The 17393-nt window shown below is 46.7% G+C and overlaps 1 protein-coding gene across 1 annotated transcript in view; it reads right to left on the reverse strand.

Moving 5' to 3' along the window:
• Positions 1 to 17393, reverse strand: part of greb1 (growth regulating estrogen receptor binding 1) — a 161598-nt gene that overhangs the window by 105795 nt on the left and 38410 nt on the right. The window contains exons 7-10 of the mRNA XM_078213125.1: positions 12617 to 12742; positions 6805 to 6942; positions 5299 to 5484; positions 534 to 884 (exon numbers count right to left, since the gene is read on the reverse strand). Of these exons, the coding sequence (XP_078069251.1) occupies positions 534 to 884; positions 5299 to 5484; positions 6805 to 6942; positions 12617 to 12742 (801 nt within the window). The remainder of the gene's footprint in view (positions 1 to 533; positions 885 to 5298; positions 5485 to 6804; positions 6943 to 12616; positions 12743 to 17393) is intronic.

The raw sequence follows: 17393 nt of genomic DNA on the forward strand, positions 1-17393 counted from the left end.
AAGGCCTGATTAACAGAAGCCACTGCGGTGATCCTCTGGCTATGATTGATGGTTATGCATGAAGCCAAATAAGGACAATCCCACTCACCTGGACAGCTGAGGAGGAATATTGGAGCAGAAAGGCATAGTCAACCATGTTAAAGGCTGCAAAGAAACTTCAAACAGTTGAAGTGGGATAGCTTACCTTGGCTACAGACACACAGGCCAGAATTTTACCGCCTTGCCCACCACGGGAATCAGACCGGGCGAGGGGCGGGCAATGGGAAGGTCCGTTGACATCCGGTGGGATTTTACAGTTTCGGGATAAGCGAGGTCGTAAAATCCCACCCACAGGATTGTTACTTTAATGACAGCTGTGGTGGGACAGGAAACCTGAGTGGAAGACTTCAAAAATGACGTTGCGAGATAAATGGATATGGATTGGGAGGTGACAGCACATTCACATAATGAAGCAAGACATTAAAGAATGCTCAAATCATGCAAGAAAATTATTCTGTCTGCAGATAAGCAACTTTTACACTTCAAATACTGACCTGTTATCACCACACATGACTCAGTGCTTTGGTTCTTAGTGGTGCATATGATCACCACAAAGTTCTTTCCCTGCAATTTCCCCTCACTGAGAAGCTTAAATGTTTCTGTGAGGCCTTCCGCCAATGAGTTGGACGAATCCAGGATTTTGACAACATTCTTGCAGGAGCTAGCCGCTAACTTAGCCAACCAAGTAAGTTGCTTTGGGGTGACAGTCAAGGTCGGTGGTGACACATACGGTACTGACGGAGAAACAGCTTGTTGGTATTGTTTGGTTTCGGTAAGGTTAGATTCCTGCCATGCTCTCACCAATATATGTTCCAAATCCTCAATCAAAGGCACCTGATCTGGGGCTAGGATTCAAGAAAACAAATAAATAAGGTTTCAATTAGTATATCACTGCATTCTGACATGATAATAGGTGAAAAGGGATAATATGAGGTTATATTAAGGGGCGAAACTGGGTGAAATTGGATGAATTCATACTGATAAGACAGTGTCAGGCTTACAAATACCTGGGCTTCACTCTTTGGCTTGGGAAATAATTTTCCAGTTTGGCAACATACTCTGCACCAACAATCAGTAATATTGACAGGAAAAGCCTTTTGAAAAATGTATTTTAGGAGAGGTGACATGGAGTCAATAAGGCTCTGATAAAAGCAAAATACTGCGGCTGCTGGAATCTGAAACAAAAACAAAAAATGCTGGAAATTTCAGCAGGTCTGACAGCATCTGTTGGGAGAGAATAGAGCCAATGTTTCGAGTCCAGATGACCCTTCATCAGAGCTCAGAGCAAAGAAAATCAGCAGAGGTTTATATTACAAAGGTGAGGGGGAAAGTGTAATTGGACAACGGAATGTTACCAAGAATGAAGAAGGCTGAGAAAGGTGCTAAAAGTATTGTTTCAATAAGGCCCTGTATTTATGAGAAAATGCAATCTCCTGGGTTTGTGAGGACAGTGGAGACTGTTTCCTACATCTCATCAGACATCCACAAACACCCATATCCTGTTGATGTTTAAAAGTTCTGAGGTGAATGCAAGACATGACTATTTCCCTTCCTGGGAATATACAGGCAAAATGGATTAAAAACTGGCTGGTGATTAGTGAGAAAGAGAAGAACAAACAAACAGTAAGGACCTCTCCCTTTTACTGCAGGTAAGTATGTAAACAGGATAACCTCTTCAGTTAATCCTGCAGAGACAACCAGGTCATCTTTCCCTCTTGGACAAGCCAGCATGTGTCTCCAAAAGACTACAAATCTGCCAAAGTTAGCTCTACCAAAATCTCCAACTTAACAGCCACAATGTATCACCATCAATGTCTCACCGACAAGCCAAGGGCTGATTTGTAATTTTATTTCACTTTTATTTGGACTCTTAACTTCTCATTTCTAACCAGCGTGTCCATCACATCTCTGTCATCTTCCTCGGCTTTTAGTGACTAATAAACTTACTCTTTCTTTGACCTAGTAAATTTGCCTCCCTATAAAAAGTAAATGCATTTGGATTGGGAAAAGGTATCCACAGGAAAGGACTTTAAACAAATCTTTGATGTGGTCAACTGGAGGAGGTTGGGGAAAAAAAATAGGAGTCATCTTATTTCTCCTCATCCAGTCATAACACAAGGAATAAACTATGGGCAGGATTTTACAGCCTTGCTCGAGCGAGACCGGAAATTCCCGCCCGAGGTCAATGGACATTTCCATTGTCCGCCCCTCGCCCGCTCTGGTCCCATGGCGGGCAAGGCGATATAATTCCGACGAATAAATGATAAGTTTCTGAGAATTCTTTCACATGAAATAGGAGGATCAATTTCAGCATAAGGACAGAATAATTGGGCAGAGAAGTGGCAGATGAAATTTCATGGAGGGAAGTGTGGTGTGTCTGCAGAAGGAATTGGAAGAGGTCATTTATACTTAATGACTCCGTTCTAAGGTGTGCAGGGACAGAGGGACGAGGGGATTTGTGTGTATGGATCTTTGAAGGTGGCAGGGCATATTGAGAAAGTAATTAGCAAAGAATGTGGGATCTTGGCCTTCATAAATAGAACTATTGAGCACAAAAGCAGTGAAATTATGCTCTGTCTTTGTACTGCTCTTGTTGGGCCACAGCTAGAGTATTGTATCCAGTTTTCATCACCACACAGAAGGATACGAGGGTTCTTGAGACAGTGCAGCGGAGATTTATCAGAATGGTTCCAGGGATGAGGGAAGTTAGTTCCAAGGTTAGTTTAGAGAAGCTGGGATTGTTCTCCTTAAAGCAAAGGAGAATGAGGGGATAGAGGTGTACAGGATTATGATGGATTTAGGTAAGATGAACAAAGAAAAGTTGTTCCCTTCAGTTGATGGTACAAGAACTAGGTAACACAAGATGTGAAGTTTTGGGCAACTGATACAAAGGGGATATGAGGGATGTTTTATCATGCAGCAAGTGGTAATGGCCAGGAACTCGCTGGCTACGAGGGTGGTTGAAGCGGAGACAGCCAATGGCTTCAAAAGGAAATTGGATCGGCACCTAAATGTTGTGTAAAACAAGAAAATAACCTTGCAGAGCTACCAGGATAGAATGAAGGAATGGAACTGACTGGATTGCTCTACAGAAAGCCAGCATTGACACGATCGGCCAAATGGCCTCCTTCTATGCCATAATGACTCCATGACATGCTGGATTCAGAGGAACAGAGAACCTTGGAGCATATGTCCACAGATTCCTGAAGCTGGAAAGATCAGTGGATAAAGGTGGTTAACAAGGCATATGTGATCCTTTCCTTTAATAGCTGTGTCTACAGTATACACTAGCTGTTCTGTCTGGAGACAATACACATTTCTTTAACCTGTGTTTCATGTTCCCTCCACCCACATTGTCTGTACCTTTAAGACCTGGCTGGCTGTAGGATTCGCATTCTAAAACTTGATTTTGTCTGTTTGCACTGTTTGAGAGCACATTTCCACTCCATCTGACGAAGGAGCAGTGCTCCGAAAGCTTATGGTATTTGCTACCAAATAAACCTGTTGGACTTTAACCTGGTGTTGTGAGACTTCTTACCGTGTTCACCCCAGTCCAACGCCGGCATCTCCACATCATGTCTATAGTATAAGGGCAGGGATGGTATGCTAGAACTGCATTAAACACTAATTAGACTACAGCTAGAGCACGGCATTGAGTTTTGGTCACCAAATTACAAGGAGGATCTGATCACACTGGAGAATTTCACAAGGATGTTGCAAGAAATTGAGAATTTGAGTTATGAGGAAAGGTTAGTGAGGCTAAGTTTACTTTATTTGGACAGAGGAGGATCTGGAAATCTGAAATTATTGAAAACTTCATAAAACTATAAATAATTGGTATTCCTGGGTCCCGGTTTTCACCTTGATGGATAGGCTCTCCATCTTTGCAAATATCCCAGAAATGGTCAAAAGTTCTAAGTCCCGCCCCTGAATCAGACATTTTCCATCTTCCAGGGTTGGGACTGGAGGAGGGCTGGGGTTCATGCATGAGTGATTCATTTAAATCACTGGCTGGCTCCACTGAAGTGATATTTTGGAAGGCGAAGAGTGTGAAACCTGGTTTATGCAGATTGGAACAGCTAAGCAAATAGTTTGAACTGGTCAATTAGTTTGGATAGCCAAGGTACCCCTCTGGAAAGGTAAGATACTCCTTCTGATAGGGTCTCAGGACACTTTTGAAGTGACAAGGCACCCTATGGGAGAAATAAAACACCCTTTGGGACTGTTAAAAGTGAACATGATTATGCACTTTTTACACATTAACTCACTGGAACTGTCAAACTGTCAAGGAACTATCCAGCTGTCAAGGAACTGTTAAAGAGCTTTGGAAGAATTGTCCAGCTGTCAAAGTTGTCCAGGAATTACCAAAACTGTTAACAAAATGTCCACAATTCTAGATGAGTTGGCATGGAAGGGGTAAGTAAAAAAGAGTGGAAGGGGCCATGGGTTGGTTTGAGTTAACACTGTTGGCATGAGGGGGTGCTAGAGAGGCACTAAGTTGGTCAAGGGGGTATGGGAGTTGGGTGGAGCCATGGGCTACCACAGGTACATGAAGGGCCATGGGAAGTAGATGGCAGTCAGGGGTTGCCATGAATGTGGCATAAGGAGTGTGATTTGGGGAGGTGGGGAGGGGGGGGGCGGGGTTGGTTGCTGGAGGGATGGCTTTATTTTTTAAATTTATTTAAACATAGTATCGGAGTATGTAGACAGTTAATGCGCCCAGCCCGCCTGCACACCCGGCAGCCGCTGCACTCATTCCAGGGTTGCCTGTCCCGACTCCGATTTCAGCCTGCACCTCCCCCATCCCACCCGTGACCAAAATTCTGACCTGCAGGCAATCATTTTTCAAGCTCCGGTTCACCAAGCTGGAAAATCCCCCCGAATCTGCCAGCCCCACCCAAGGATGAAAATCTGGCCCTTGATCTTTTGCAACACCTTGCCTGTATACAGCACCTTTATATTTAAAAAACTTCCAAGGTGCTTCACAGGAACATGATCAAACATTGAGCCACTTATATGTGTACAGAAAGGCAGAGCCTGCTCAAAAGAGGTGGGCTTTAAGGTGCAAGTTAAATAAAGAGGGAAAGAAATTGAGTCAGAGAGGTTTAGGAACAGAATGAGCTTCAGTGCTCATTAGATTTATTGTGCCAAAATAATAAAGCTTTGGTTAAAATAATGAAAGTCCACCATGTAAACATTTGCAGAGTCTAGAACAATAATTCATAATTTATGAATCAGAAAACCTCAGTTAGCACTTACCAAGTTGGGCTAGGTAGTACACCGTCAGTAAGACTTGCATCTCTACGGACAATACAGTAGTCACAGATGTACTGTGTTGTTCATATACTCGGGGGAAAGACTGAGTGTTTCTGTAGCAGTTCTGCAGCAGTGGGTTGACCACTATATCATTCAGATTACCACAAAGGTGAGGAAGGTTGCCATGGCCTATAACATGAAATTGCTGGATTTATCCTCTCTCTCGCAACCATTAGTTATCTCATTTTGATTCATTATTCACAGACATTTGCAGGTAGATTTAGCAACATTTACAGTTAAAATGTATTTCTTTATAATTACAAGCAAACAATTCTTTGCAAAGTTCCAGTTCCAGTAAATAAGCGAAGTAACATCTCTGCTGTTTGGCTAAGAAGACAGGAAGATGATGAGCGCAAAGCAAATTATAGACTGAACCTTGTGATTTTATGGGCTCAACTTTACTCAGCCCTCCTCCAGCTAGAGACAGGAAGGAGAAGTTAAAATCTTGAAAATCAAAATCCTGCCTCCAACCTATCGCATTCCCAAGTGCAGTAACAAGGGCGGCACGGTGACACAGTGGTTAACACTGCTGCTTCACAGCACCAGGGAGCCAGGTTCAATTACGGCCTTGGGTGACTGCCTGTGTGGAGTCTGCATGTTCTCCCCATGTCTGCGTGGGTTTTCTCCGGGTGCTCCGGTTTCCTCCCAAAGTCCAGAGGTGTGCGGGTTAGGTTGATTAGCCATTCTAAATTGCCTCTTGGTGTCAGGGGCGGCTAGCAGGGTGAATGCATGGGGTTACAGGGATAGGGCCTGGGTGGGATTGTTGTTGGTGCAGGTTCGATGGGCCGAATGGCCTCCTTCTGCACTGTAGAGATTTTATGATTAACTACTGTAATTCAGGCTACACAAGGGGCAATCACTAAAAGGAGCTTCAGATCCACTGGAGGTGTAGAAGTCGCAGCCTGATGACATTATTAGCACCATAGCATCATATTTTTGTGAAGTTAGGAAGTATTGTCTATGACAAGGAACAGGAAAGGTGGAGCCAATTGCCTCGAAGAGGTTACGCTCAAAGAAATTGTCCATCTCTTTGAACTCATGCTTTCCTCAGGCCCTCAGGAGGTTCTTAGGTCTTACCAAACCAGCCTCCCAATGTCATGCCAAGCGAAAGAAGCCTATTTCTCCCCAGGTTCACTCATAGTGCCATAGATCACCTCCTTCCGCTCGCTGACTGTCGGGCAGTGTTCTCATGGGTCACTGGCTATGGTCAACTGCAGACAAATTCCCTCTTTTGCCTCACTCCCCTGAGCTAGTTAACACATCTGGCCAGGAGAGGGCAGGAGTCCAGGTTGTTTTATTGAATTGTTAAGTTCGACAGGGCCTCCAATTCCCCAACTTGTGTCCGTGCACCTGCTGCTTTCAGGCTTACACACAACTTACTTTACCCCGATACTCCTCCCATCCGAGGATAAAAACCGACGCCTAAATGACGAAGCCAAGTTAGTTTACCTTTAAAAATTACAGGTCTGGTCCTGCAGATTTTAAGTAAATTGTCAGGTACAACGACAGGCTCCTCTGAGGTAGTAAGTGGTGAAGGAATTGGTCCCAAAAGGCTGGATTGTGTCATGCAAGCTAATTCCACAGTGTCTGCAACCAGCAAAAGGAGACGATGAGTTTCATGAGCCATTATTGAAAAATGGGCAATTCAGTATGCAATGCAAACCCTTTCTGAATTGGCTTTGGACTGCTATGCACCTAAATAAACTAACAAAATAACCGCCGTGTGACCAGGTACGTATATTTCAGTCATGTAAAAATTCGGGTGACCAATTTTCAATGCCACTGCTTACATATGCAGTCTGGGGAGGGACAAGTGATGTGTGTTATAAAGTTTTAAAATGAAATGTACAGGATCACATCACAAATGAAGTGGGAGCTAACCCCATTGCACACCCCTCTCCCCATGGCCCCACTAAACAAAACTCTCTCCCACATTACTCCCCAGTGGAGAGGGTCGCTCCAGAGCCTCCCCAGTGGCTCTGGTGAGTGCAAGAGTTGCCAGCCTCTGATTGACTGGCAGCTCTCAGCTGGCGAGACCTCTGCCCCCGGGGTGTGTGTCTGTGTGGGGGGGGGGGGGGGGGCGTTCTTGTTTCCAGTGGAAGGGATGCCATACATCCCAAAAACCCAATAAAAACTGTTATCGCATTTCACACTTGAAAGGTTTAGCCTTTGTTGTACATCCCAAATACAAACAAGAACAGGCAAAATACAGGTCACACATGCACCCAACTAACTGAAATGTCAAATTAATAAAAACAGCAACCGATCTTAAACAAACAATTAAACAATACGTATGGGCAGATATAAAAGCTATCAATCAATACAATCAGTATTCAGCAGTCAACAAGCTCATCATTAAGTAGCAAAACCACAAATAAAGCTACTCAAAATATTTTTTATTCATGATCTCACTTTGTCAGTCACCTGAGAACATGACAGAAAAACCAGGGTGGGATTTTCCAGTCCCACCGCTATCTATTGGGTTTCCCGTTGTCATATCCTCCACTGCCAGGGAATCCATGACAGGGGTGGTGGGGGGTGTGGTTTCTGCAGGAGAAATTCTGCATTTGGAAATCTTTCCAATCTCCCTGGAGGTCTGTACCTTTCCCCACAACGATCACACTATGTCAGAAACTCTGACGAGAATGTTCTAAAAGATACCAGATTGCAACTCCATAAATGCACCCGTCGCCCTGTGCCAGCACCCTGCACTTAAAAATTGCCTAAATGTGATTTAACACAAAAACATTTTGTAGCGCATGTCCTGAACTTCTTGAGAGCAACAGAAATTCTACGTGAATTGTTAGTATTTATTGATTTATTATTTTGCTTGCTTACACTGCGGTGAATAGCTTGACTTTTCTTTGAAATATTATAAGCAAGAAAAAGATAATGGGGGCGAATCTTACCAAAGAAATTCCAAGTGCTGAGCGAGCGTGAAAACGGGAGAGTTTCAGACCCATTTTATCAGTGAGAGAAAAGTTCAAATCTTATCACACTTTAGAGGTAAAAAATGAAGTAAAGTGTGATTCTTACCAGTAGGGGAAGTGAACGGAGTCTATTCACGCTGGGAAGCTGGCTGCTGACAGTTAAAGGGAGCCAGATGCACTAACTGTGTACAAGAGTACACAATCAATGCACTGGGAGATTGTCACTCACCCGGACATCATCTCCTCCACCCCCCCACTCTGGTCCCACCAGTGAGGCCATCATATCTGGTCCCCGTTGCTGAGATCATCGCCGGTGAGGACCTCCACTGATGAGGCCGTTAAGACAAGTGAGTCCGGGCAATTGCGTCTCAGGCTCACAAATAATATTATAATTCTACTTTAAATATTTAATTCAGCCTTGTGCCTGCTGATTACTCTGGCAATTCAGGGCTGGTAAGATCACGAGAGGCGAGAAACTGGGTGTGAACCCGGTTTTGCGCCTCTCTCGCGTTCTTACCGGCTCGCCACACCGAGCAACCAGCATGATGAGCCAGTAAGAACAACCCCAACGTTTCTTAATTAAAGCTCATGAATGATATAAAGAGAGTTTTTTGCATGTTCCATCTGTTGCAAGGATTTGAAATGGGCACAAGTTCAAGGCTCAGTCGCACGCTCACACCGCACAATATGTACAACAAAAGAGGAATTGCAAATTCACAGGTTGATGTTACACCCATGGCAAATTGGAGTCCAAATCCTGACCAATGTCTCAAGACTTAAAAATGACATATGTATGATGTCCTTGGTGGGACAAGTCTATCAGGTTTTAACCATTGATAATTTATGTGTAATAAATAGAAACACTTCAAACCCCATCACGGGTGCATAAAATTTGAGTCCAGCAGTGCAATACATAATTTGAGAAATATTGATGCAAATACATTTGAACAAATTATGATATGAACCAGCTTAATAAGTGATACAATTACACACACAAGCATTTGCAAAGAGTGAGGAGGAAAAGCCCCTGGCAGTTTTGCATCTGGAGAAAAAAGGTATGAAACATAATCCACGCCAAAATTTGGAAGATCTTGCCCAACACTCAAACCCCACCTTGTGAATCTGAATACCTCACCAGAATAAGAATACGAATTGCATGTAGTAATTCCTCACTTAACGTTGGTAGCTATGTTCTGAAACAATTTTAAGTGAATCAGGTTTTCCCATTAAAATGGGTTCCATTTTATGCCTACATCCACCACCGGGCATGTTTTCAGCAGGCAGGCCGTGAAATCTAATGGATGGCTAACCGACCACCTTCCCACACATTCCCAACCCCAAAAATCTTTAGGCGGACAGGTGCCAAAACCAATAGTGCGCCTGTCATTTTGGATGAAATCATTAACAGGCAATGAGCTGTGAATGAGCTCATTAACAAGTGAATTGACCCGAATATTACTCTGCTGATGCCATATTATAACTGGCACGGGCAGGCAGGGGGATGTTGAAAGGTCATTTCTAAAATGAAACTGGCTGATAGATGAAAAGGAAGGGGAGGAGTGGGGGTTCCATCCTTCATGTGCCCTTCCCGCCTGGCCACCAAAATCTCTGTACAGGCTCCTGGGTCCTGCCCCATCCAAAAGCAAGGGTTTACTTCTTTCTGGAGTCCATGTTGTCTTCACCCCGGGGCTGACTTGCAGAGCCCAGTACTGGGCTCTGGCACTGCTGCGACTGCTAAAACTTCTTCCTTGCAATTAAAGATGATGCTGCCCCTCCGGCCTCTCGCACTCAGCTCCAGAGCCCTCACGTACAGCAAGCGTTCAGGAGAGGGAAGAGGCAGCCATGAGGTTCGGGTGGAAGGTTCGGCAAGAGAAAGGATCGGCAAGCGGGAGGGTCAAGACCCAAGGCAACAACACCTCCTCCACGATCATCCTCAACACCGGTGCCCCACAAGGCTGTATTCTCAGGTCCCTACTATACTCCTTATACACCTATGACTGTGTGGCCAAATTCCCCTCCAATTTGATTTCCAAGTTTGCTGACGCCACCACAGTAGTGGGTCAGATCTCAAACAATGACGAGACAGAGTACAGGAATGAGATAGAGAATCTAGTGAACTGGTGCGGCAACAGTAATCTCTCCCTCAATGTCAACAAAACAAAAGAGATTGTCATTGACTTCAGGAAGTGTAAAGGAGAACATGCCCCTGTCTCCATCAATGGGGATGAAGTAGAAAGGGTCGAGAGCTTCAAGTTTTTAGGTGTCCAGATCACCACCAACCTGTCCTAGTCCACCCATGCCAACACTATAGTTAAGAAAGTCCACCAATGCCTCTACTTTCTCAGAAGACTAAGGAAATTTGGCATGTCAGTTACGACTCTCACCAACTTTTACAGATGCACAATAGAAAGCATTCTTTCTGGTTGTATCACAGCTTGGTATGGCTCCTGCTCTGTCCAGACTGCAAGAAACTACAAAAGGTCATGAATGTAGCCCAATCCATCACGCAAACCAGCCTCCCATCCATTGACTCTGTCTACACTTCCCGCTGCCTCGGCAAAGCAGCCAGCATAATTAAGGACCCCATGCACCCCGGACATTCTCTCTTCCACATTCTTCTGTTGGGAAAAAGATACAAAAGTCTGAGGTCACGTACCAACTGACTCAAGAACAGCTTCTTCCCTGCGGCCATCAGATTTTTGAATGGACCTAACTTGCATTAAGTTGATCTTTCTCTACACCCTAGCTATGACTGTAACACTACATTTTGCACTCTCTCATTTCCTTCTCTATGAACGGTATGCTTTGTCTGTATAGTGCGCAAGAAACAATACTTTTCACTATATGTTAATACATATGACAATAATAAATCAAATCAAATCAAATCAAGAAGCTGCGCTCACACCTGGAGGGCAAGCAGCAAGGGGTGGGTTAAGGAGCAGGAGTGGCCTCAAGCCCAGAGAGTCATTAGCGAAAAGGAGGATTAGGGAGTGGCCAAGATGGCTCCAATCATAAGAACTAGGAGCAGGAGTAGGCCATCTGGCCCCTCGAGCCTGCTCCGCCATTCAATAAGATCATGGCTGATCTTTTTGTGGACTCAGCTCCACTTACCTGCCCGCTCACCATAACTCTTAATTCCTTTACTGTTCAAAAATTTATCTATCCTTGCCTTAAAAACATTCAATGAGGTAGCCTCAACTGCTTCACTGGGCAGGGAATTCCACAAATTCACAACCCTTTGTGTGAAGAAGTTCCTCCTCAACTCATCCTAAATCTGCTCCCCCTTATTTTGAGGCTATGCCCCCTAGTTCTAGTTTCACCCACTAGTGGAAACAACTTCCCTGTTTCTATCTTATCTATTCCCTTCATAATCTTATATGTTTCTATAAGATCTCCCCTCATTCTTCTGAATTCCAATGAGTATAGCCCCAGTCTACTCAGTCTGTCCTCATAAACCAACCCTCTCAAATCTGGAATCAACCTCGTGAATCTCCTCTGCACCCCCTCCAGTGCCAGTATATCCTTTCTCAAGTAAGGAGACCAAAACTGTACACAGTAGTCCAGGTGTGGCCTCACCAGCACCTTATACAGCTGCAACATAACCTCGCTGTCTTTAAACTCCATCCCTCTAGCGATGAAGGACAAAATTCCATTTGCCTTCTTAATTACCTGCTGCACCTGCAAACCAATTCCTTGAGATTCCTGCACAAGGACACCCAGGTCCCTCTGCACAGCAGCATGCTGCAATTTTTTACCATTTAAATAATAGTCCATTTTGCTGTTATTCCTACCAAAATGGATGACCTCACGTTTAACAACATTGTACTCCATCTGCCAGAGCTTCGCCCATTCACTTAGATTATCTATATCCCTTTGCAGACTTTCAGCATCCTCTGCACACTTTGCTCTTCCACCCATCTTAGTGTCATCTGCGAATTTTGACACACTACACTTGGTCCCCAACTCCTAATCATCTATGTAAATCGTAAATAATTGCAGTCCCAACACTGATCCCTGAGGCACACCACTAGTCACTGATCGCCAACCAGAAAAACACCCATTCACCCCCACTCTTTGCTTTCTGTTAGTTAACCATGTGATGTGCCTCTACGTCAGATCGACGCGAAACAAGAATACAGTCTACATTAAATGATTAATGTTAAAGCAAAACAACTTAAAACAGGATAACATTTCAGGGACCTAGTGCATATAAACTTCGAAAAGCACTGTAAATAAATTTCATGTGTATCAGATCATTGTGCAATAAATAAATTAACAGTCAATGATGTAGCAAAAAGAAAAACAGAAACTGGATGAAGAGTATGTCTTACCAGCTTTGCTTCCTGAATTTGGAGCTGGTAGGTTGCTATGAATAGAGTTTGTTTCTGTTGCTGATGATGCATCTGGTGACCAACCCCTGTGCCGTTTCTTTGGAGGACCTGAATTAGCTAAGTTGCCTGTTCAAGAGTGTAAAAGATATCAGTAATTATAATAACAGCATGCACACACAAGGACCAGAATTTCATGCTTGCAACTGTGCATACTCTAAAGAATTTTCTTTAAAGTTGGACCTGATTTTACCATTGCGTCGCGCCCGAAAACGAGCGCGAAAACGTGGTAAAGTCGGGTGTGAGGCCATTAACGCGATCCGCATCCGCGCAGATTGCCATTTTACCAAAACCCGGGAATGGCGGTGATTCGATTCGTGCCCAAAACGGGCGCAACAGCAATTTAAATGCATTTGCATGCATTTAAGTTGAATTAATGAACTGCCCGCCCAACTTTATCAGCATTTCCCCCTTTACCACCGCGTTTGCCAATCCGGAACCGCGCTGTAATGGACCTGCTGAATAAAAGTCTGAATCGGGCGCTCCAGCTGCTGAAGAGCGCGTTCAGCGCTTCCAACGGCTCTCTGACTCAGATCAGTGGTGGAGGGGGAGGAGAGAGGCAGGTCAGATGTATCTCTGGTTGGGGGGGGGGGGGGGAGAGGCCCAAACGCTCACTGTTGGGGTGGAAGGGAGCAGGTCCACTGCCACTCTGCGGGCAATCGGTGGGGGGGGAAGGGGAGCAGGGGTGGCGATCAGTTTGGGTAGTGGGGGGGGTGGATAAGGGGTAAAGTGATGTGTGTGGGTAGTGGTGGGGTGGGTAAGGGGGACAGTGATGTGTGTGGGTAGTGGGGGGGGTGGATACGGGGTAAAGTGATGTGTGTGGGTAGTGGTGGGGTCGGTAAGGGGGACAGTGATTTCTGTGGGTAGTGGGGGGTGGATAAGGGGGACAGTGATGTGTGTGGGTAGTGGGGGGGTGGATAAGGGGGACAGTGATGTGTGTGGGTAGTGGGGGGGATAAGGGGGACAGTGATGTGTGTGGGTAGTGGGGGCGTGGATAAGGGGGAAAGTGATGTGTGTGGGTAGTGGGGGAGTGGATAAGGGGGACAGTGATGTGTGTGGGTAGTGGGGCGTGGATAAGGGGGAAAGTGATGTGTGTGGGTAGTGGGGGAGTGGATAAGGGGGACAGTGATGTGTGTGGGTAGTGGGGGAGTGGATAAGGGGGACAGTGATGTGTGTGGGTAGTGGGGGCGTGGATAAGGGGGACAGTGATGTGTGTGGGTAGTGGGGGGGTGGATAAGGGGGACAGTGATGTGTGTGGGTAGTGGGGGAGTGGATAAGGAGGACAGTGATGTGTGTGGGTAGTGGGGGAGTGGATAAGGAGGACAGTGATGTGTGTGGGTAGTGGGGGGGTGGATAAGGGGGACAGTGATGTGTGTGGGTAGTGGGGGGGTGGATAAGGGGGACAGTGATGTGTGTGGGTAGTGGGGGCGTGGTTAAGGGGGACAGTGATGTGTGTGGGTAGTGGGGGAGTGGATAAGGAGGACAGTGATGTGTGTGGGTAGTGGGGGGGGTGGATAAGGGGGACAGTGATGTGTGTGGGTAGTGGCTGGGTGGATAAGGGGACAGTGATGTGTGTGGGTAGTGGGGGGGGTGGATAAGGGGGACAGTAATGTGTGTGGGTAGTGGGGGGGTGGATAAGGGGGACAGTGATGTGTGTGGGTAGTGGCTGGGTGGATAAGGGGACAGTGATGTGTGTGGGTAGTGGGGGGGGTGGATAAGGGGGACAGTGATGTGTGTGGGTAGTGGGGGGGTTGAATAAGGGGGACAGTGATGTGTGTGGGTAGTGGGGGGGGATAAGGGGGACAGTGTTGTGTGTGGGTAGTGGCTGGGTGGATAAGGGGGACAGTGATGTGTGTGGGTAGTGGGGGGGTGGATAAGGGTGACAGTGATGTGTGTGGGTAGTGGGGGGGTGGATAAGGGTGACAGTGATGTGTGTGGGTAGTGGGGGGGGCGGATAAGGGGGGACAGTGATGTGTGTGGGTAGTGGGGGGGGATAAGGGGGACAGTGTTGTGTGTGGGTAGTGGCTGGGTGGATAAGGGGGACAGTGATGTGTGTGGGTAGTGGGGGGTGGATAAGGGTGACAGTGATGTGTGTGGGTAGTGGGGGGTTGATAAGGGGAACAGTGATGCGTGTGGGTAGTGGGGGGTTGATAAGGGGGACAGTGATGTGTGTGGGTAGTGGGGGGGGGTGGATAAGGGGGACAGTGATGTGTGTGGGGAGAGCGGGGGGTGGATAAGGGGGACAGTGATGTGTGTGGGTAGTGGGGGGTTGATAAGGGGGACAGTGATGCGTGTGGGTAGTGGGGGGTTGATAAGGGGGACAGTGATGTGTGTGGGTAGTGGGTGGTTGATAAGGGGGACAGTGATGCGTGTGGGTAGTGGGGGGTTGATAAGGGGGACAGTGATGTGTGTGGGTAGTGGGGGGTGGGTGGATAAGGGGGACAGTGATGTGTGTGGGTAGTGGGGGGGTGGATAAGGGGGACAGTGATGTGTGTGGGGAGAGCGGGGGGTGGATAAGGGGGCCAGTGATGTGTGTGGGTAGTGGGGGGTTGATAAGGGGGACAGTGATGTGTGTGGGTAGTGGGTGGTTGATAAGGGGGACGGTGATGCGTGTGGGTAGTGGGGGGTTGATAAGGGGGACAGTGATGTGTGTGGGTAGTGGGGGGGGGGTGGATAAGGGGGACAGTGATGTGTGTGGGTAGTGGGGGGGTGGATAAGGGGGACAGTGATGTGTGTGGGGAGAGCGGGGGGTGGATAAGGGGGACAGTGATGTGTGTGGGTAGTGGGGGATTGATAAGGGGGACAGTGATGTGTGTGGGTAGTGGGGGGGGAGTGGATAAGGGGGACAGTGATGTGTGTGTGTGTGCACCCTCGCTCCCGCTTGTCACTCCCGGGACGCTTTCTCCGCTTCCTGCGGCCCGGGAGCGATCTGACACGGGCGCGATTGTTCAAATTTTTTTCCAACTGCGCATGCGCAGTTCAGAGCTCCGATCGTTTCGGCCGCACTAAGCCCCGCCCACAGCGCGAATGGGACTGGAGATGTTTTTTTCAGGCTGAGTGTGTATGGGGGCTCCTGAAAACAGATTTCTAAGTCGGATCTGAATTACACCCAGATTCAGCACTTAGAATGAAAATGGTAAAATCAGGCCCGCTGTTTCCCACAATCAAATGAGTACCTTTTAAAAATAAAACCAGTTATTTTCAAAGCATGAACTTGGAATCATTCCACTGCACACTGAATTTTATTGCAAGGCTTTGAAATTTACACAAATCCAGGAATCCTGCTCAACCCATAGAACAGGAATAGGCCATTCAGTCCCTCAAGCCTGTTCTGCCATTTTACTAACTCATGGCTGATCATTTCAATTTAGCTGCTGTTATTCTATCTCCCGTGATACCCTTTCCCAACAAAAGTCTATCCATCTCAGTCTTCAAATTTTTCAGTTGACCAGCATCTACAACCTTTCTGCAACAGGGAGTTCCAGATGACAGCTATCCCGTGTGTGAGAGAAAGTGCTTCCGGCAAATACGATAGTGACTTTTAAGGGGCGTCTTGATAAATACATGAATAGGATTGGGAATAGAGGGATATGGTCCCCAGAAGTGTAGGAGGCTTTAGTTCAGATGGACAGCATGGTCTTACAGGCTTGGAGGGCTGAAGGGCCTGTTCCTGTGCTGTAATTTTCTTTATTCGTTTCTTTGATTTCAGTTCTAACTAGCTAGCTCTAGTTTCATAATTACGCCTCACTGCTGACTTGCCTTAGCGGCCTCGCCGGTAAAGGTGCTCACCTGCGAGGATCATGTATGGTCCCCATCAACAGGGACCTCTCGTGTTGGCCTTGCCAGTAGGACCGGAGGCCATTGAGGCCACAGCGGGAGGTTGGGGGCAGGGAGGTGCCCCTTGGGCAGTGATAGCCCGGCACTGCCAACCCAGCACATTGGTAATGTGCACCAGGCCGTGCAGAGGAGGAAGGGCCTGAGGGGGGCGGGCCATACTGGGAGGGGGTGGGGCCCGAAGGAAGGCTGGGCATAAGGCGGAGGCAAGCACTGCGCACTCTGAAACTAAGAATGTGGGGCGGGGATATTGGCATGGCCAAGTGGGAAGAGATCTGCGCATGCGCAGTGGTGCCCTCTGCTACAATCTGCCGACTTTCAGCCTGCTAATACCCTGCCCCCTCCCCCTGCTGCCGGGAAACAGGTCTTACTTCATTTTCTTTCCTCAGAGTGAAGTAAGATTCGATTGTTTAATTGCCCAAAAAGGTGTGTTTCTCTCCCATTTTCATGTTTGTTCGGCACTTAAAACTTTTTTGGTAGGATCACCCCCTTTATATCAGATGAGCATTCCCTAGGCCAATAAGTTTTAAAGTTTATTTATTAGTGTCACAAGTAGGCTCACATTAACATTGCAATGAAGTTACTGTGAAAATCCCCTAGTCGCCACACTCCAGTGCCTGTTTGGGTACACGGAGTGAGAATTTAGCATGGCCAATGCACCTAACCAGCACGTCTTTCAGACTGAGGCAGTGGAGGTGGTAGAGATGGATGTTGTCGGTTTGTGTGTGCATTTCTACTGTATTGGTTCTGGACAGAATCCCTCGAATGACTGAACTTCACTGCTTAAAGCAACCCTAATGTCTGCTGGCTTGGAAATTTATATTGATGGCAGACATGAAGAAATTAGTATTTCAGACCATCCTGCTTCTTGGTTGGAATGATGATT

The sequence above is a fragment of the Mustelus asterias genome, chromosome 5, assembly GCF_964213995.1.
Source record: "Mustelus asterias chromosome 5, sMusAst1.hap1.1, whole genome shotgun sequence".
In the NCBI taxonomy this organism is placed as follows: domain Eukaryota; kingdom Metazoa; phylum Chordata; class Chondrichthyes; order Carcharhiniformes; family Triakidae; genus Mustelus; species Mustelus asterias.